This window comes from Hypanus sabinus, chromosome 1 (genome assembly GCF_030144855.1).
Source record: "Hypanus sabinus isolate sHypSab1 chromosome 1, sHypSab1.hap1, whole genome shotgun sequence".
Lineage (NCBI taxonomy): Eukaryota > Metazoa > Chordata > Chondrichthyes > Myliobatiformes > Dasyatidae > Hypanus > Hypanus sabinus.
This window is the reverse complement of record NC_082706.1, coordinates 13066601-13088787: the sequence shown is the minus strand read 5'-3', so window position 1 is coordinate 13088787 and position 22187 is coordinate 13066601. Positions and strand designations below refer to the sequence as shown.

The window sequence follows — 22187 nt, the reverse complement described above, 5'->3', positions numbered from 1 at the left end:
TCCCAAAAGACCTTAGTGCTTGGAACGTCACATCCACTTTGATGTGTCTGAATAAGTTTAAGGATTTTCTTTTAATACACTAATATAATATTATCCATTTATGGGTTTTATCATTTTAATTTTTTAATAAAATCCTTTTGTTTTATATATATAATACTAATTTTATATTTTAATTTTTGTTTTACCAACCCTTTCTTATAATATGGGTGGTTTGCATCTTTTATTCAACTTTTTTTTTTGTTTGAGTTGCCGTCTTGAGACATGGGGGTAATTTTAGTGTTAGATTGCTTGCTTGCCTCTTTTTGGCTTTTTTCCTGGGGGTTTGAGGGTGGTGGGGGGGGAGTTTTCTTTTTTCTTTTCTTTTTGCTTGCTTTATGCTTAGTTTTACTTCATGGGCTCATCTGAAACTACAAAAATGGTTGCACTGTCATGACTTCCGGTTCCTCCTTGAACTTACTTCCCTCTTCCAGATTCATGAGTTCATCTTTTTTTTTTTTAAACCTTATGTGTAAATTGTAATAAATATTGTCAATATGGATAGGATTATTAATTTTGTTTCTTGGAATACTAAAGGTTTAAATCATCCGATCAAACGGAAAAAAATATTCAAAGTATTCCATAGAATGAATGCTAATGTTATCTTTGTACAAGAGACTCATGTAAGGAAGGTGGATAGTCAACGCTTTTTTAGGTTTTGAAAAGGCCAACAACATCACTCGAATTCTCAAGCCAAAGTAAGAGGCGTTTCCATTTTTATAGATTCTTCGACCTCCTTTATACACCATGAAACAATTTCAGACCCATAAGGTAGATTTTTGCTTATTACCGGTCTACTTTTCAATCAAAAAGTTGTTTTAGTTAATGTTTATGCTCCAAACACTGATTGTCCTGAATTTTTTAAAGTGTCTATTTACATCCTTTCCCAATTTGAATCAGTACATGCTGATAATGGGTGGGGATTTTAAATGTTGTTTAAACCCTTCGATGAACAGATCTAAGCCCACCCAAGCTCTTCCGAATAAATCGGCCTCCCTTGTTAATTCCCTTATGACTGATTCAGCAATTTTCAAAATTTGGCATTTTTCACACCCCAATGACAAAGAGTTTTCATACTTTGCTCAGGTTTATCATAATTATTCAAGAATTGATTACTTTTTCATTGATCACTGGTTACTTACAGATGTTATCGATTGTAAATATGACTCTATTACCATTTCTGACCATGCACCTTTGAAGCTATCTATTAAGATAATGGATTCATCCATTAATGCTAAATCTTGGGAGGTTTAATTCTATTTTATTGCAGGACTTAGACTTTGTTTATTTTATTAAACAACAAATTGATTTGTTTTTCTCAACAAATTCTACAGCAGAGATCTCTAATGGAATTTTATGGGATACTTTTAAAGCATTTATTCATGGACAGATTATTTCATACTCTGCTGGAGTTAGGAAACGAACTAATTCTAAAATATTAACATTGGTCGATAAGATCAAAGCAATTGATAAGATTTATTCAGTGACCCCCAGCAAAGAACTTTATAATGAAAGAGTGGAACTTCAAATGGAGCTTAGTTTATTATCCTCTTCGATTGAAAATCAGTTAATTAAATCTAGAACCCAGTTTTATGTACATGGAGATAAGTCTGGTAAATTATTGGCTAATCAATTGAAAATTGCTTCGGTTAAACGACAGATTACTAGGATTCGTAAACAAGATGGCGCTCTGACGATCGACCATGAAGAGATAAATAAAGCCTTTCAAGATTTTTATAATTCCTTATATCAATCAGAATTTGTTGAGGATTCTTCTATAATAAGTGAATTTTTAAGAAAATTGAATATTCCAAAATTAACAGTAGAGGATAGTGTATTCCTAGATACACCTATTACAGAAAATGAAATAAAAATGGCTATTTTTTCAATGAATTCCGGTAAAGCTCCTGGTCCGGATGGTTATACTGCAGAATTTTTAAAATCCTTTTCCTGTATACTTTCTCCGTGGCTTTGTAAAATTTTTAAAGATGCGTTAATTATAGGCAAATTGCCACAATCTTTTTATTTCTTTAATTCTTAAAAAAGATAAAGACCCTATTGAATGTGCATCCTATTGGCCTATATCCTTGCTGAATATGGATTTTAAGATTTTTGGTAAAATTTTGGCTACTAGATTAGAAAATATATTACCTCGAATTATTTCTGAAGATCAGACTGGATTTATTCAAAACCGCTATTCATCTTTTAAAATTAGAAAATTAATTATTATTTATACTCTTTCACCCAAAATACCAGAATGTGTCATTTCCTTAGATGCTGAAAAAGCATTTGATAGAGTTGAATGGCCATATTTATTTAATACGTTGCAGCATTTTAATTTTAGTTTGAAATTTATATCATGGATTAAATTAATATACTATAAACCCTTGGCTTCGGTCTTTACCAATAATCAAAGATCTCCCTTTTTTCAGTTATTCCATGGTACAAGGCAAGGCTGCCCTTTACTATTTGACATTGCTTTGGAACCTTTGGCTATAATCACCTAATATTTTGGGTATTACTCGTGGGGAGGGGACATATAAGTTATCATTATATGCTGATGATTTGTTACTATACATATCTGACCCTGAGAGATCTATTCCTGCTATTTTGTCCTTGCTTGCTCAGTTTAGTAACTTTTCTGGTTATAAACTGGATTTTAATAAGAGTGAATTATTTCCATTAAATATGCAAGTTCCTATTTATAAACATGAAGATTTATTTAAAGTTAATTTTTTACCTTTAATTGACCAAATTAAGCAACTTGCTACCAGGTGGTTTCCATTATCTTTGTCATTGGTTGGTCGAATTAATGCTATTAAGATGATGGTATTACCCAAATTCTTATATTTATTTCAAGCATTACCAATTTTTATTCCTGAATCTTTTTTTGATATTATTGACTCCAAAATATCTTCTTATCTGTGGCAGAATAAAAATCCTAGACTAGGCAAAAAATATTTACAGAAGCCTAAGGAGGAGGGTGGTTTGGCTTTGCCAAACCTGAGATTTTACTATTGGGCAATTAATATACAATATTTAATATTTTGGACACAAGAATCGACTATAGCAGCTTGCCCACAATGGGTAAATTTGGAATGTAAATCTGTACAAGACTTTTCATTGTTTTCAATTTTAGGATTTTCACTTCTTTTCTTTATTTAAATTGAATAAACAAATAACTAATCCTATAGTCAAATATACATTGCAAATTTGGTTTCAATTTTGTAAATTTTTTGGTTTGAATAAGTTCATTTTATCAAGCCTTATAATATTTAACTTTTTTTTCCGGCCCTCTTTTATGGATCAAGCTTTTCTTTTATGGAAAACAAAAGGTATAACATGTTTTCATGATCTGTTTTTGGATGATAGCTTTATGTCCTTTGAACAGCTATCTAATAAATATTTACCTAAAACTCATTTTTTTTTTTTTTTTAGATATTTGCAAGTTAGAAATTTTTTGTATAATCTTTTCCGAAACTATGTCCATTGGACATTACGGAAAGAATTTTAGCTCTGAATCCTTGTCAAAAGGGTTTAGTAGCTGTCATTTATAACATGATCATGAAAATAGTCAGAAGTATCAGAAAAAATTAAGAAGGAATGGGAAAAAGAACTTCATTGTCTTATACCCACTGAGCAGTGGGAGAAAATTTTACAATTAGTCAATTCCTCTTCTATTTGTGCTAAACATGCCCTAATACAATTTAAGATTGTACATAGGGCTCACATGTCCAAGGATAAACTTGCTCGATTTTACTCTCATGTTAATCCCACCTGTGACAGATGTCATTCTGAAGTAGCTTCATTGACCCATATGTTTTGGTCTTGCCCTTGTTTGCAAAATTATTGGAAAGATATTTTCAGTATTATTTCAAAAGTTCTGAATTTCCAACTGCATCCTATTACTGCAATTTTCGGTTTACCAATGGTGGATAGTAGTCATTTATCCTCCTCATCTTGACGAATGATTGCATTTGTTACATTAATGGCTAGAAGATCTATTTTATTGAAGTGGAAAGAAATTAATCCTCCAACTATATTTCAGTGGTTTTCTCAAACTATCTCTTATTTGAGCTTAGAAAAAATTAGAAGTGTTGTTTTTGGTCCTTCAGTTAAATTTGAAGAAACTTTAAGACCATTTATTCAACATTTTCATATGAGATAAAATTGTCTTTTCCTAAACCTCACTTTTATTATCCTTAATTATTTGGATGGAGGTTCGGAGTTATTGGCACCACTGTATATATCTGACATTATGCAATGGCCCATGTTGGTTAGTGTTTTTTTTCTTCTTTTTTTTGGGTTTTTTTTTTGTTTTTTATTTCTTTTGTTCATAAATACTATGAGTTTGGGATGTTATATATATTGATCATCATATATTTGAATGCCTATTTAAACTATTAACTATGTACTCTCAAGCTCTCTGTATTCACGTTTCATTTATGTTTGCTTAAAAATTAATAAAAAGATATAAAAGGAATTGGCAGTACCATGGGAAGATGGCATCGAAGAAACTTATGAGGGGAAAAAGACCAAGTACTCTGAACTGGCAACTGAAGCTGCTCAGAACGGCTGGAAGAACAAGATTTTCCCTGTAGAAGTGGGATGCAGGGGATTCATTGCTACATCTACGACCAGTCTATTGAAGTTTGGGGTGAGGGGTGTCTCCCTCCAACAAGCAATCAAGTCCTTGTCAAATGCAGCAGAGGAAAGCAGCAATTGGATTTGGATTAAAAGGAAAGACAACAACTGGGTTGCAAGATGAAGTCAGGAGGGTACGGAACTGGGTGGGGGGGTGTGTATCTGGGAAGCTAGGTAGCACCGTTGAGCCCTCTGGAGACCTCATGGGCTTATCAACGAGACGTCAAAGGAGGGTGCCCACCTGATGTCCCCGATGACGTAGCTACCCTCCTCGTCACCACTCCAAGCCACTGCCAACATTGAGAGTGCCGACTTTATCATTGGGATTGAAACATCAAGTCCTGGTAGCTCTACTCTACTAACCTGCATGTCTTTGTAATGTGGGAAGAAACCAGAACACCCAGAGGAAACAGGGAGAACATACAAACTCCTTACAGATAGCAGCGGGAATTGAACCTGGGATGCTGGCACTGCTATAGCATTATGCTAACTGCAATTTTACCGGTCCACCCCAATTAAAACAGAACTTCCATGGTGCTCCCTTATTATGTTCAAGCACAGGGTTTTGTGGTTCCTTAAGGTTGTTATAGCTGGGGGCAGGTAATGGGGACAAGCTCCCACTACCATCAAATACTCCCAATAGTGTGCACCTCAAATAGCCTCCAACAACCAAGTCCAACTCCTGGCCTTCACATGTGGCTTAGCTACCAAGCCTGGCAGAAACATTTCTACTAACAGGAGAATGGGCATTGGCTGGTTACTGGCACCTTAAAACCAGTTATTTTGGGCAGATGGGGCTTGTCAGCTCACCTAAGAGAATAAAAACTCTGATCTCAAACCTCTGCTGCCGTGCAGCTGAGCCCACTCACGGGGAATGCTTCAGGAGTAAATCTCAAGGGAAAAATCCAGAGCTTAAGTCCCTAAGGCAGGTTTACGTTGAATTCAACGCTGACTGGCGACTCCTGTGATGCTGGTGGTTCTAAACTGTATTGGTCTCTGCTGTTCCTTTGGGTTTATCAGAGGGGGAGCTTGTTCTCCATGCCACACTGCCCAGGCTTGTGCATCTCGATACCTATCCGTGATTGATCCTGACTGACAGAGGCCTCAAACAACAGGGTGTTCAGCAGCAGGAACCCGACCATCTAAACCACATTCCTGTGTTACCGAAGTATTGCATGCACCTTTAAGACGACCAAAGTATTGATAGATGAACAGCAAGTGAATTAAGATCTGGAAATTTTGGCTATGTTCTGCTGTACACTGCAAAATAAATGTCTTGCTTTTAAAGGACGTAGCCACTAATTAATTCTAAGTGCTCCTTTAACTCAGTTAATTTAATGTAAAAGTACGATACACCTCCTCAAGGGGACAGAAACCTGTTAGGGTGATTAAAATTTTTCAGCTTTACTTTAATTCTGTGACCTTTCTTGGATTCACTAAAATGGAAATGCCACTTCTCATTTCTCAAGCAAGATGGCAATTGTACATTATGCCAGATATTTGGAAACTAAAATGATACTCAACATAATGAACATCATTAACTTTGAATAACATGTGGTGTCTTGGGAGTGTTGCCAACAACACTTCCCTTCAAAAAAAAATTGTATAAAAACTCAAAGAAGGAGACTGACAAATTTCCGATAAACATAAGAGGGAAAGGAATACCCAGTTTTCTTGAACCAGGTTCAAGAAAGTTCTGCAACATCAGGCTCCTGAACCAGCATACACAACTTCACCCAACTCTGAACTGATTCCACAACTTATGGACTCATTTTCAAGGACTCAACAACTTTAAAAAATATATATCTTTGCACAATTGGCTCATTTTTGCACTCTGGATGTTTGTCAGTATTTTCTATGTATAGTTTTTCATAAATTGATTGTAGTTCATTTTCCTGCAAATGTCTGCAAGAAAATTAATCTCATGGTAGTATATGGTGACATATACCTGATTTGATAATAAATTTACTTTGAACTTTGAAATGAGCTGTCAGCGGAAGAGGTGGATGCAGGCTTGATTTCAACATTGGAGGAGGTATGGATGGCCAATGGGATTCATACCATGGGACAATGGGACTAGGCAGAATAATAGTTCCGCACATACCAGATGGCCAAAGACATTTGTGCTGAAATGCTCCATGACTATGACTAAAGATTCCAGGTGTCTATAAGTATGGGACAATGAAATCATACATTGTTCTTCAATCAAAAATATATTTTTGTGTCACTGATGAAGTTAGGCTCCAAGCCTAAAAAGATTAATAAAGATTAAAAAGATTAATCTATTAAAAAGATTAATAAATTGCAAAACTTTAAGTAGTTTAAGCAAGCAACAGAGAATATCTTACCTGAACAAAAAAGATGAAGTGCTTGAAGGAGGTGTTGAGGTGAGCCTCTTCCTGCAGCTGCATCACAGAGTCAAAATGCTGGTGGTAAATGTGAGCATAGACCCTGAACAGCCGTTTCAGAATGGTCTTGGCCACAGACATGAAGTTTTTAGGAAAGGGTACACCTGAAATTAATAAACAAAGCAAGTCAAAAATCCATCAAAAAGTTTACAGCCTTTAGACTCATTTTTTGAAATCATTTTTAAAAAAAGCAAATTTTCAATTTCAGGAGACATCAGAACTCAAGAACAACCTTTTAAACAGCTAAAATCTAGAGCGAAACATGGCAGGTACTAAAAAGCTAACTCTGTCATGGACAGTCCCAAGCCCAGCTGTGAAAGGAGGAGGGTTGGGTATGGAGCTAGCAACCCCATCCCATAAAATCCAAGAGCTACACAAACGCTCAAGGAAGCTCTGAAGACCTCATCCCTGGGAGAGGAAGGATCCTTGAGGATGGGCTAGACCCGGAGACATCTTGAAGGACTGGCCTAAGGTGGAGTACTCTGGCGGGTTGCTGTCGCAGCCTATCCCCCATTAGGGGTAATGGGCTTAAGTAATTAGAAAGTTGAAAATACCCAGCATGTCAGTTGGCATCAATGCAGACAGAAGCAGGTACTGGGTTACATTTTACTGAAATTTGCATTTGTCTTACTAAATGTGCAATGACAAAGCTGTTGTTCGTGATTATCCTATTCCCATTCTGTCAGGTCCTACAGGGATGCACATGGATGGGCTAGAGGAAGACATACCCACAGAATCAGCAAGGAAACCTTGAGACTGCAAAGCCTTGCTTCTGTCTTAGTACTGAGCAATAAAAAGAACTAAATCACTCAATAGTTTTTTTTAAAATATATGCTAACATTTCCTCTTCATTGCTGCACATTTTACATTCAAATAAGCTTGCAGCTGGCATAGGATCTATAAACACACACCAGAGGTCCTGGAATCAGCACCTCACATTCTTTTGCTGGGCTCAATGGTGAGAATGGGAGATGAAATTACTCTGTAAATTACTTTCGAAGAAAATACAAATGCTAGAAACAAAAGTATGTTAATGCTGATTTAACTAAAATTCTTGAAGTCTGCTGATTCACAAGGTTGCTGCAATGTGGCAGCTGGGGGCCAAGCCCAGAGCATACTGACGCACAGGGCCTGGATCCTAGTGCAAGGAATGACCTGAAGTTTAGACAATTTAAACGCTTGACCAGACGAGTAGAACACGAAGGGTGCTGGGGGTAGGAGTTCTGCTCACTGTTCCATAACGTTTACTCAGCTCAGCACGGAACCGAGGCTGATGCTGTGGCCTGCTCCGAGCTCCATGGAGCTCACTCCGCTCAGTGAAGAGCTGAGGCTGTGGCCTGCTCTGGCTGTCTTGGGCTGTATCTGAGGGCTCTGCAGCACTTAATTGGCTTTGCGCTGAGCTGAGGCCTGATCCAGTCTTCACGTCTAAGGACTCACTTTTGTCATGAATGCCATATGCTTACTTTTAATGTTTGCATGATTTGGTTTTCTTCTCTCTCCATATTAAATGTTTAAGATGGCTTTTTTTTAAAAAAAAAGGGTTTTCATGGGTTTCTTTGTTTAGCAACTACCCGTAAGAGGTTAATCTCAGAGTTGTACAATGTATACATACTTTAATAAGTGTACTTTGAACTTGTGTTTCGATCTGCTGCAACACAAATCAGATGAACGCTACTACTGTTCTGAACTAATAATAATGCCACCCAATCCCTTCATGCCTTCACATGGTCCATAAATGCTCCTCTCTGCATATTCACACACCTATCCAAGAGTTTTTAAAAACCTGCCAAACCTGCCCCCACCACCACTAAGATCCTGTTAAGATTTCTTCCTCTTCACGCCTTGACCTCTTCTACCTATTCCAATTACAGCACGTGTATAATAATTAATGCAATTATTCCACCCATGCATTATTCCCAATTCCTATATCACTCCCTGTCGTTCAATGTCGGTTGCCTTCCAATCCTCTTCCTCTCTCCACTTTCTCTGCATCTTGGTATTAGTAATTATTTTAACACTATTTCCCAATTCACTAATCCAAACTATTAGTTAATTCAAAGTTGAAAGTTTATTTATTATCAATGTATACTATACACGAGATTCATCTCTGTAGGAGCCATGTATCTGTGTGGAATGAGCTTCCTGTAGAAGTAGTAGAGGCCAGTTCAGTTGTGTCATTTAAGGTAAAATTGGATAGGTATATGGACAGGAAAGGAGTGGAGGGTTATGGGCTGAGTGCGGGTAGGTGGGACTAGGTGAGATTAAGAGTTCGGCACGGACTAGGAGGGCCGAGATGGCCTGTTTCCGTGCTGTGATTGTTATATGGTTATATGTTATATGGTCATATGTATCATTTTCTGTCTATTGTAGTTTGTGGTGCATTATACAGGTGATCTGTCACATGGGTTGAGGTGTGGTAGAAGCAATTAAGATAGTTATATATTCTCATTTTATTAGTGTTTAGCTTAGTCTAGTGGACAGTGATTTAGCCAGAGAATGATTTTTTTTGTGGACTGCTAATGGGGAAATCATTGGAATGCTATCAGAACATTTAGATATGCTATTCAAATGCTAACACTGCAAGTCAGACTGTAATATTGCTCATTTAGTTTCATTAGTCTTTTTATTGCTTCAAGATCATTCATATTTACTGGTTTCGTAATAAATGATTGAATGCAGCTTCTTTGATTTGTCAAGTACCCCAGCTTTGCCCCTCAGTGGTTTTGGTTTGTTTTCAAGAAACTGCTACAGTCCCCTTTCAGGAGACCACAAAACAAAGAAACCCAATTAAAAAAGAGACTGCGCTCTCCACAGAATGTATGATCTATTGAGTACTTGTAGTATTTTAGGTTCTACAATAGGTTATAATCTTATTTACAATACACACCATTAAATTCCAAAGCAGATATCAAAATGGCTTACCTATTTTTGAAGGAAATAGGGTCTCGTCATCAAGCTGGTCCTGTACCCATGTCATAAGGTAATCAATATACTTTGGAGCAGAACACTTGATTGGCTTTTTAATGTTTGTGCCATCAGCCCAGTGGTATTCGTATCTTAATGGCAGAAATGGAAGGAAGCAAAACAATGCATTAGCAGCAAAATAACAATAACTGTTTAACTTTTAGGATGTTATATAATTAGTTAGTCTATAATTAGTTAGCTAGAACTGCGAGTCCATTTTAAATGTTGTTATATTTTCTAACAACATGGAGGGAAGCCAATTGATTCCATTCCAGCTCTCAATACAATCCCATCAATTCTACACCAATTATTCTAACAACCACCTGCATGAGGGATGATTTACAGCAAATAATTACCCTACCAAGCAGGGCATCTTTAGCAACCCAAGCACCTTAGGGACTCAGGTCAGGACCAAACCTGGGTCACTGATGCTGTACACACAAAATGTTGGAACTCCGCAGGTTAAGTTGCATTTGTGGAAATGCTTAAACAGTCAACGCTTCAGGCAGAGACCCTACTTCAGGACTAGAAAGGAAGGGGGAAGGTGTCAGAATAAAAAGGGAGGAGGAAGTAAAGGAGGATAGCTAGCAGGTTATAGGTGAAATCAGGTGAGTAGAAAAGGTAATGGGGCAAGAGAGGAAGGAATCTGATAGAGTGATAGAGGAGAGTGGACCATAGGAGAAAGGGGAGAGGTTGGGGAGGGGGGAAGAGAACCCAGGGGCAGGTAAGAGTTAAGAGGCCAGAGTGGGGAACAGGAGAAGCTGAGGGTAGGGAATTCCCTCTACCCCAGAGGGAGAAATCAATATTCATGCCATCGGGTTGGAAGCTACTCAGACAGAATACAAGGTGCTGTTCCTCCATCCTGACGGTAGCCTCACCGTGGCACAAGATGAGGTCATGAATCAACGTGACAGAATGGGAATTGAAACTAAATTGGCCACCAGGAAGTTCTACTTTTGGCGGATGGAGTGGAGGTACTCGATGAAGGTTTCCCTCAATTTACGAAGGGTCTTACCAATGTAGAGGCCGCATCAGGAGCACCGCAGGTGAACTGTTGTTTCAACTGGAAGGACTGTTTGAGGCACTGAATAAAAGGTGAGGGAGGAGATGCATGGCAGGTGTAGCACTTTGGCTGCTTGTGGAGATGAGCGCCAAAAGAGAGATTAGTAGGGAGGGTCGAGTGGACAAAGGAATCATAGAGGGAGCGATCCCTGCACAAATTAAGGGGGGGGGGAGGGTGAGAGGAAAAAAAAGAGGTAAAGATATGTTTGTTGGCAAGACTCCTTTGAAGATGGCGAAATTGTGGAGAACAAGAGGAGCTCCATCACTGATTGGGACATTCGGGAAATGGAAGAGACGCGGGTAATGCAGCATCAATGGTGGTAGAAGAGAAATCCTGCTTTTTGAAGGATATCTCTGACATCCTGGAAAGGAAAGTCATATCCCGGGAACAGATACAGCAGAGAGAAAAAAAAACAGCATTTTACAGGAGACAGGGTGGGAAGAGTTATAATCAAGATAACCATGGGAATCAGGTGGTTTATAAAAGATATCAGCCAACAGTTTGTCTCCAGAGATGGAGACAGAGCAATCGAGAAGCGGAGGGAAGTGTCAGAAATGGACCAAGTGAATTTAAGAGCGGGATAGAAGTTGGAGGCAAGGTTGGTGAAACTAACGAGCTCAGCATGGGTGCATGAAGCAGCACCAATGTAGTCATCAGAACACTACCGGGGAAGGCTTGGAACATGGACTGTTCTAAGTAGCCACCAAAAAGCAAGCATAGCCGGGGCCCATGGCTACCCTTCAAATCTGGAGAAAGTGGGAGGAGCCGAAGGAAAAAGGTGAAGACCAGTTCTACCAGTCAGAGGAGGGTGGCAGTGGAGAGAAACTAGTTGATTCTTTTATTGAGAAGGAAGTGGGCAGCTTTAAGGCCTTCTCGATGGGAGATAAAGTGTATAGTAGGGGTTCTCAACCTTTTGTATGCCATGGACCTTGACCACTAACCGAGAGGTTTGCGGACTGCAGGTTGGGAACATAGTATAGGCACTGGACATCCACGGTGAAAATGAGGTGGTCAGAACAAGGGAACTGAAAGTTAGTGAGGAGATGAGCAGTGGTGCAGCAGTATTACCTGCTGTACACCTGTTTCATTTCTACTTAACTAACTCAATTTTATTATGAAGCAGAAAACCCCTCCTTTAAACATCCTCCCCACCAACTGAGCCAGACATGCTCCTCTATTAAAAAAAATACCTCAACTTCTGTTACAGAAACCATTCATTCTACTGCTTCCTTTTTCAAACTCATCCACATGGCCAACTTCACTGGAATGCTCCCCAAAGCTTCATTTCAGAGCTGAGGTGAGTGAAGTTATCAATGTTGGTTCAAGAGCCTAATGGTTTTTGGGTAATAACTGCTCCTGAATGTAGTGGTGTGAAGCCCAAGGCTCCTATATGCCCTTCCTAATGACACCAGCAAGAAGAGAGTATGACTTGGATGGTATGGTATTGTGACCACCTTAATAAAACTCTTGTCTATGATGCCCTCAGTGTCACAGAAGATCGCAAGTGTGGCCAGCTCCTTCACGTGGTTAGTCAGGAGCCTCATTCAGCTGGGTGGACTTCCTACAGGTGAAGTCACCAGGGACACCTGTAGTCTCCCTAATCTCCCACTCTTGCAGGAGTTGTGTAAAAAAAAACAAACTTGCTCAGCACATCTCTTTTGATCTCAGACCCTCTCAACCCAAAGGCACGCCTTCCCATGCCTCAGGCCCCAAAGTATTTGATCGTACAGAAGCAACAGGATAAGGGAAGAATATTGTGAAACAACCAAAGTGCCGTAATCCAATTGAATACAGTTTGACGATTGGTACAAGGGGAAAGAGAGCAGAGTTGGCAAGAGAAAACAAATCAATACATTGACCCAAAACTACCAATTGCTCTGCTGTCCTATTTCTGTTGAATGTCACACACATACAAAGCAGTGGAACCCATAGTTTCAGACTGATTCGAAAGCAAGAATTAAAACAGCTGGTCATGCAAGTTCCCAAATTAGTTACATTTATCCCTACATGCAGGGAAACTCAGCAGCAATTCAAAAGACGTACACTGACATTTTATTTGTGCCATTGTGAATGTTACTGGTGTGATTCAGTGGATAGAGCATGGCAGTATGGTGTTCAGCAGGACACTAATATAGCAGCAGCAATCAAAAGATTGGGATTCAATTTTCACCGCTGTCTGCAAGGAATTTGTATGTTCTTCCTGTGACCGCATGGGTTTTCTCCCACATTTCAAAAAGATGTATAGGTTAGTGCTAGTAAGTCGTGAGCATGATGTACTGGCACCAGCAGCATGGCTACACCTGGGGATGCGCCCAGCACCTCTCAAGCAATAACGCACTTTTAACTCTGACTCCAACTTTTTCTCTCCAGTCCTGATGAACAGTCTCTAATCGAAATGTCGACTCTTTTCCATAGTTGCTGCCTGGCCTGCTGAGTTCCTCCAGTATTTTGCATGTTGCTTGGATTTCCAGCATCTGCAGATTTTCTCCTTTGTGAATGCACTTAATTATACATTTTGATGTAAATGTGACAAAGTTTTTTTTTAAAAAAGATAAAGAGCATGGATAAGTTATTTCAGTGCAATTATGAAGAAAGCACAGCAGCGCCTCTACTCCCTTAAGAGTTTGTAAAGATTTGGCATAACATTTAAAACTTTGACAAACTTCTATAAGTATGTGGTGGAGAGTATAGTGACTGACTGCATTATAGCCTGTTAGAAAAACACCAATGCCTTTGAACTGAAAATCCTACAAAAAGTAATAGATAAGGCCCAGTCCATCACAGGCAAAACCCTCCCCACCATTGAGCATATCTACATGGAACACTGTTGCAGAAAAGCAGCATCCATCATTAGGAAACCCCCCCCAACTAAGTCATGTTCTCTTGTCGCTGATGCCATCATGAAGGTAGTACAGGAGCCTCAGGACTCACCACCAGGTTCAGGAACAGTTACTACCTCTCAACCATCAGGCTCTTGAACCAAAAGGGGATACTGGTGCTACACTGCCATATCACTACATTGTCCCCACAATCTATGAATTCACTTTCAAGGACTCTTCATCTCATGTCCTGAATAATTTATTGCTTATTGATTTACTATTATTTCTATTTGTACTTGCACACTGGTTATGGTACATTCTTCCATTGGTGCTATTATAGTTATTAGATTTATTGAGCATCTCTGTGAGAAAATGAACCACAGGATGACCAAGTACATGGATAATAAATTGGCTTCGAACTTTGAATTAGGATTGGAACTTGTAGTATCAAGTTTGAAGTAGAAAATACTCCTTACTTTAGAATTTTAGTGTTTATTACCCCAAATTCAGTTCAGATGCAAGAATAAACTTTGTTAGTAGCTCCCTTGATTACCACTAAGCAGTTTCTGCCCTATATGCATTGATGACAAACGCACCAGAATAAAAGAGCAAAAAAAAAGAAACTGAAGAGGCTGGAAATGTGGAGCAAAGTGTAAAGAATGCTCAACAGGTCAGGCAACATCAGTGAAGTGTCTGAATTTCAGAACTGCTGAAGGATCACTGACCAGAAACGTTAACTCTGTTTCTCTCTCAATGACTGCTACTCATTCAGCTAAGCATTTCTAGCACTTTCTTTTTAAATAGCCTTTCAAAACTAATGAAATATCAATCTTTAAGGTTTCAATAATTTCTAGCCACATTTAATTGTGGGTTTCCTACAGATATCTGTGAGCACAAGAGAAAATAGAGTCAACAGCCACATGTACACCTGCTCATTAATGCAAATATCTAGTCAGTCAAATTGTGTGGCTTCAACCCAATGCATAACACCATGCAGACATGGTCAAGAGGTTCAGTTGTTCAGACTAAAAATCAGAATGAGGAAGAAATGTGATCTAAGTGACTTTGAATGTGGATTGATTGTTGGTGTCTCAGAAACTGTTGTGCATGAAAATCCCAGGAGATCCACAGTTTCTGGAGTGTACAGAGAATGGTGACAAAGGCAAAAAAAAAATCCAGTGAGAGGCAGTTCTGTGGATAAAAATGCTTTGTAAATGAGAAACGTCAGAGGAAAATTGCTAGACTGGTTCAAGCTGACAGGAAGCCAACAGCAACTCAAAAATAACCACGTTACAACAGTGGCTTGCAAAAGAGCATCTCTGAATGCACTACACATCGAACCTTCGAGTGTATGAACTACTGCAGCAGGAGACCACAAACATCCATTCAGTAGTCACTTTACTATTGATAGGTGGCATCTAATAAACTGTTTACTGAGCGCACACTTGCAGGTCACTCAGCTATATTGTATTGAGGCTAATCCTAGACCAGGTGGTGGGGCAGGGATACATTTCTACCAAAGTGCAAGGCACTCCTTCCCTCTGCTAGCTTGTAGGTCACCCTACAAGGTGTAGCACCTGCTTAGCACAACCCCCCACCTCTGATCAGGGTCATGTGAAGCCATGGAAGCTGGTGGTGGATGGTCGTATGAGCAGTTGGTGCATATCACAAGTCCTGGTTATGCGATCACTGATACCAAGAGTATTGATAATGGCTGGGGTCACCTGTCTTGTAAAGACACTGCCCAGAAAGAGACAATGGCAAACCACTTCCGTAGAAAAATCATGGTCATGGAAAGACAATGATCACTTACATCATATGATACTGCAAATAACAAACAAATTAATCCAAGACCTTCAAGATCACCATGACTTCTACAAAAAATGAATTGTATTCATTTTTGCCTTTTTTTATTATTCAGAAATCCAGCAGCCACAGCTCTCAAACAGTAAACTCCAAACAATTCTCTAAATAAAGTTTTCTGCTTTTTGGTGCTTTGTTTATAGTTAGACAAACTGCACAGTAAGAGGACCTTCCTGCCCAATGAACCTGTGCCACACTATTACACCTGATGACCCATGTGTCTTTGGAATGTGGGAGGAAACCAGAGCACCCCAAGGAAACCCATGTGGTGACGTACAAACAGTACTGGGAAATGAATCTGGGCTGATGGCACTGTATTAGGGTTATGCTACCGTGCTGCCCCAATCTGTAGGGCCAACCTCTTAGCTGGAGATCAGGACCTTTCAGCTCTGAACTCTCCAGCCAAACACCAATTTCTTAAAATTCCAATAATGCCCCCTCCCTCTTGACCATTCCCCACTCCCTTTAACTCCTTTCCTGCCCACCGCCTCCCTCTGGTGCTCCTCCTCCCTTTTCTTTCTTCCATGGCTTTCTGTTCTCCAGAACTGTATGTCTTTCACCAGTCAACATCCCAACTCTTTACCCTTCCCCCTTACCAGTTTCACCAATCACCTTGTGTTTCTCCCTCCCCTCCCTCCACCTCCTAACTCTGACTCCTCATTTCTTTTCCTCCTGCGAAAGGGTCTTGGCCTGAAGTGTCGACCATCCTCTTTTCCATAGATGCTGCTCGGCTTGCCAAGTTCACCCAACATCGTGTGTGTTGCTTTCTGCACACATCCCATCACCGCATTCAAAATCCCCCAGGCTTCCATAAAATTGCTTACTGGTCTACATTTCCTCAAGTTTAGAACAATGACACTAACATTCCTCACAGTTCAATCCCTCATACCAAACATCAAGTGAAATTATACTACATTGACTCCTGGAAAACATTTACTGCAAACTCAATTTGGCATGCCAACTCGATAGTTGCACAGCATCTTAACTGGTTGCATCACAGCCTGGCATGGAAGCACCAATGCCCAGGACTGGAAAAGACTACTGAAAGTGATAGATACAACCCAGTCCATCAATGCAAAACTCCCCAGCACTGAGTATATTTACATGGAACACTGCCACAAGAAAGTAGCATTGATCAAAGATTCCCATCATCCAGTACATGCTTTCTTCTTGCTACTGTTGGTTAGGAGCTACAAAAGCCTGAAGTCCCACACACCAGATTCAGGAATACACATTACCCTTCAACCCTCAGGCTCTTCAGTGTGGACAACTTCACTGACCACAACTCTGAACTGATTCTACAACCTACAGAATCACTTGACTCTGACAACTCATGTTCTCAGTTTTAATTATTTTTCTTTTAACTTGCTCAATTTGGTTTCTTTTGCACATTGGCTTGCCAGTCTTTTATGTGGTTTTTCCACAGACTCTATAGAACTTTGATCACTGCAATCAATTGCCTGTAACTACCCTTCTGGAGTTAAACTTTTGAACTGCCTGTATGACCTGGCATTTCTGTGGTGTGAGCTGAAATCTCAAAGGTGCAGGACAGTTGTAGCATAGCATGTACGGTCTGAATTGAGACAGCAGGGGAATAAGCCAATGCCTGACCATTGTTGGAGTGCACTCGGAGGCAATTCGATGCAGTAGAACCGATGCCCGAGTTAGAGGAAAAAAATTTGAGGTTTGACTGATTTAAGCACCAGGCTGAATTGAAAAGTTCAGATACTGGCCAAATTGAGGCAGCAGGCCCTAGGCCCAAGGGCATATCAAAGCAGCAGGGCCCGAGACTAAGAGCAAGAAAGGACCCGAGCTTTGGCCAATTTAAACGCTGGGCCAGATTGAGAAGGTCAGGGTGTTGGGGCCGGAGGCGAGAGATAGGCTGATTTTCAGCTCACTGCTCCACAAGGTTTATTTGTCTGCGCTGAACTGAGGCTGTGGCCTGCAATTAATGGGCTCCTGAATCGGCTACAGTGATAACTGACGTAGTGGTTGCGGACTCACTTTCGTAAACTTCAGTACTGAATGTTATTTGCGTACTTTTATTGTTTGCATGACTTGCTTTTTTACCCCTGCTCATTGTGTGTTTAAAATAGTTTCTATTGTAAAGAGATGAATCTCAAGGATGTATATAGTATACATACTTTGATAATAAACGTACTTCGAACATTTATCTCTTTTTTTCTGTAAAAACTTCAAGAAAATGATTCTCAAGGTAACGTATACTATGTGTCTTGATAATAAATTTACTTTCAACTTTTAATATTTCCCCATTAGGTCATTTGTCTTGTCATTCAGCAACTTCATAAAAATTTTTATAGTAAAATATACAGCATTTCAGCCTACCTTGGTCCTGCTGACATAACAGCGCAGCTTTGCTCCGTACAAAACTCTGTTATTGTTCCATATAACATGTTGATTTGGTTGAAGAAGTCCACAGCTGAAAAGAAATAACAATGTCATTTCTATGACTAACCCTCAGGTCACTAAACTAATATTTGAAATGTACTGTTAACAGCAGCCTCCAGCTTAAAACAACCACAGGAACTGCTCCCCATGTTGTTATAAAACTTTACCTAAAGTAACAAGGATCTAAACACCAAAATTAAATCTCATGTTTGGCAAACTAACCATTTAATACCAAGACATGTCAATTTTATACTTTCAAAATAATTCAGTATTTTATTTTGTGGGAGAATGAAAGTGAAAGATTAGCTTTATAAATTAAGATAAAATTAACTTTATTTGTCACTTGTACATTGAAGCATACAGTGAAATCAACTGTTTGGATCATTGATATTGGGGGAAGCCACAAGTGTTGCCATTCATCCAGCACCAACATAGAATGCCCACAACCTACCAACTCTGACCCGTATCTCTGTGCGATGTGGGAGAAAACCAGAGCATCTGGAGGAAAGAAACGCAATCACAGGGAGAATGTACGAACTCCTTACAGACAGTAGCAGGAATTGAACGCAAACCTTCCAATTGCTGGTGTTGAAAAGTGCTAACTACTACACTATTGTACCATCGGGCAGAGGAGCAAAGGGGAAGGGAACAAAGAACCACAGGCCCTTCGGCCCACAATGCCACACCGACCCCCAAACCCTGCCTCCCATACAACCCCCACCCTAAATTCCTCCATATACCTGTCTAGTAGTCTCTTAAACTTCACTAGTGTATCTGCCTCCTCCACTGACTCAGGCAGTGCATTACACACACGAACCATTCTCTGAGCAAAAAACCCTCCTCTAATATCCCCCTTGAACTTCCCTCCCTTACCTTAAGGCCATGTCCTCTTGTACCGAGCAGTGGTGCCCTGGGGAAGAGGCACTGGCTGTCCACTCTGTCTATTCCTCTTAATATCTTGTACACCTCTATCATGTCTCCTCTCATCCTCCTTCTTTCCAAAGAGTAAAGCCCTAACTCCCTTAATCTCTGATCATAATCCATATTCTCTAAACCAGGCAGCATCCCGGCAAATCTCCTCTACACCCCCTCCAATCCCTCAAAAACGCAGGGGGAAAAAGAAAAACACTCATTTCTGTAACACTTTTGGTGCTTTCAGTGATACAAGCCCAAAAGGAATACAATTTGGAAGCTCAGTTTAAGATAGAACCATATTCCACTTTGTTTCAACAAGACATTTCAATACAAGTTGTACAAACACTCAACAGAGAGAAAAAAAAATCAAAGCTACCCAGAAAGCTGGGAGAGAAGGCCATGGATCAAGTAAATGGTGGTAAATGTGTTTAGTACAGATGGTCTGCATGGACAAGATGGGCAGAAGGGCTCTTCCAGGAAAACAAGTACAAGTGTCTTTAAAACACTGTATCCAGAATTTGCCCCAGAATTGATCAGGAATACTTAATCAATCATTGGGCACTCAGTCCACATTTAGGAAATGTTATACTGTACAGGCAGCACAGTATTCCAGAGCTATATCAGGCCTACAATCAAAGCATACCAGTCCTGGGTCTTTAAACCACTCTCTCAGCAAAGGTGAACCCGTTAAGCCCACAATGTTTCAAATAACCAAACACTTATATATATAAAAAAATAATCCTGGAAAGAGCTGGGTTTTCAACTCGTAATTTGGGGCACACTCAATAACAAGCCAAAAAAATATTAAAGTTCATAATGTAGAAAGTTTGTTCACATTTCTTCAGACTGTATTTGCAATCTTAACTTATGGCACTGGAGGCCATTCTGCCCACTGGATCCATACCAGCTTCCAGCAGAACAATCCCATCAGTCCCATTCTCCTGTAGCCTTGTAATTGCCTCCAACATGACAATATCATTAAATATTGTACAGGCAGCAGAGTATTCCAAAGCTTAGGGCCTTGGCAGCTGAGAAGATAATCTGCAATGGTACAGTTACATATACTACTGTACAAAAGAATTAGGCACACAAGCTAGGTAATGTTACTGTAGATGAGTTGGAGACAGAAAAAAAATACAAACATGCCAAACTTACTATTGACAGCAATCCATTCATTAAGATCCTCGCCTTCTGGTAACATAACAGCTTGCCGAAGATTACCACTGCCCAGGGTTGCTTCGGCATGCTTTAGCAACTCATACTGGTGAGAACCTTCTGGAATGTTCTTTTTCGGTTTGAAAGTTCTATTACTTCGATTCCCACTGAAATGAAATTGGAACAAGTTATTCCTGATGCAGGAGATGGATAGGACAGTTGCCCAATGGGAAGCAGAAGGAAAGAGTGAAGGACTTGGAAACAGTGAAAAATGTGTTAAAATACTTGTTGCTAGAGGGCAATACACAGAAAATACTGCCGGAACTCACCAGGGTAGGACAGCATCTATGGAGAGAAATAAAGAGTTGACGTTTCAGTCCCGATGAAGGATCTCACCCCGAAAATTTGGCTCTTTATTCCTCTCCATAGATGTTGCCTGACCTGCCGAGTTCCTCTGGCATTCTGTGTGTGTTAGTCTAGATTCCCAGCATTGGCAGAATCTTATGTTTCTAGAGAAGAAGTTCCCAACCTGGGATCCCTGGGTTAACAGTGTGGTCCACAGCATTTAAAACAAAGTTTGGGAACCCCTGTTCTAGAGGGTTGTGTAATTGCAACCACTTTCAGGAGGAAGCCAGCAACTCTGGAAAGTTGATGCAGTATTTCCATTCACAAGATAGCCATCAACAAGGCCTTCTCAGAATCAGTCACATGTGCATTACAATACTGGAACATTTGGCCACATTGCTCCTAGTAGCTACAATCACTAGGCATATTCATAGCTCTGATACCTCTGCAGTTTACTTTATTTGATAGGAGACTGCCCCCGACCAAGCACCAATCCAGCATCCTCAAATTCAGATCAAATCAAATTCAAGTTCAAATTCAACCATACACAAACACAGCTGAACAAAACAGTGTTCCTCTTGGGCCATGGTGCAAAACATACACAGCACATTCAAAACAGAGAGCAAAAAAACCCAGACATATCTGCTTGAAGCCTATTCCTTTAATTTAACTGAACTTCATCATCCTCTTTGAACTCCACCGTGTTGAATATACCCCCAGTCCCATACACTCACAATATCCTCCACCTCAATCTCTGACCCCTAGGGAAAAAGATCTCATTTCGCACTCTGAAAAAGGGTTCATTGAAAGCAGCCTTCAAAATTCAAAGTAAATTTATTATCAAAGTACGCGTGTCACCATGTACTATCCCAAGATTCATTTTCTTGAAGGCATTATTGGTAGACCAAAGAAATACAATAGAATCAATAATAAACTACACACAGACAAACCACCAATGTGCAAAAGTGACAAATTGTGCTAATACAAACAAAATAATAATAGTAAGTTGGGAGTCCACAGGTTGTGGTATCAGTCCAGAGGTTGAGGCGAGGTTATCCATGATGGTTCAGCAGCCTGATGTTTGAAGGGTAATAACTGTTCCTGAACCTGTTGGTGTGGGACCCAAGGTCATGTACCTTCTATCTGATGGTAGTAGTGAGAAGACAGTATGGCCTGTATAGTGGGGGACTTTGATGATGCTGGCTGCTTTTTTGTGGCAGTGCTCTTTGTAGATGTGCATTATTGGAGGAGGGGGCTTTATCAGTGATGGAATGGGCTATCAACTACTTTGTCAGCTTTTCTGTTCCAGGGCATTGGTATTTCTAGACCAGACCATGATGCAACCAGTCAGGATATTCTCCACTGCATCTATAGAAGTTTGCTAATATTTTGGAGGCCATGCAAATCTGCACAAATTTCCAACAAAGCAAAAGCACTGCATTGACTTCTTTGTAATGGCACTCACGTGCTAGCATTGTACGTTTGCTCTCACGCAGTGAAAAGAGGTGGTAGAATTTGAATACATCTGGTTCCACTACAATCAAGTTTATTGTCATTGAATTACAT

The 22187-nt window shown here is 39.8% G+C and overlaps 1 protein-coding gene across 1 annotated transcript in view; it reads right to left on the bottom strand.

Moving 5' to 3' along the window:
- LOC132391480 (MOB kinase activator 1A) overlaps positions 1-22187 on the bottom strand; it is a 41134-nt gene that overhangs the window by 5264 nt on the left and 13683 nt on the right. The window contains exons 2-5 of the mRNA XM_059964738.1: positions 20277-20443; positions 18144-18237; positions 10011-10144; positions 7029-7192 (exon numbers count right to left, since the gene is read on the bottom strand). Coding sequence (XP_059820721.1) covers positions 7029-7192; positions 10011-10144; positions 18144-18237; positions 20277-20443 — 559 coding nt within the window. The remainder of the gene's footprint in view (positions 1-7028; positions 7193-10010; positions 10145-18143; positions 18238-20276; positions 20444-22187) is intronic.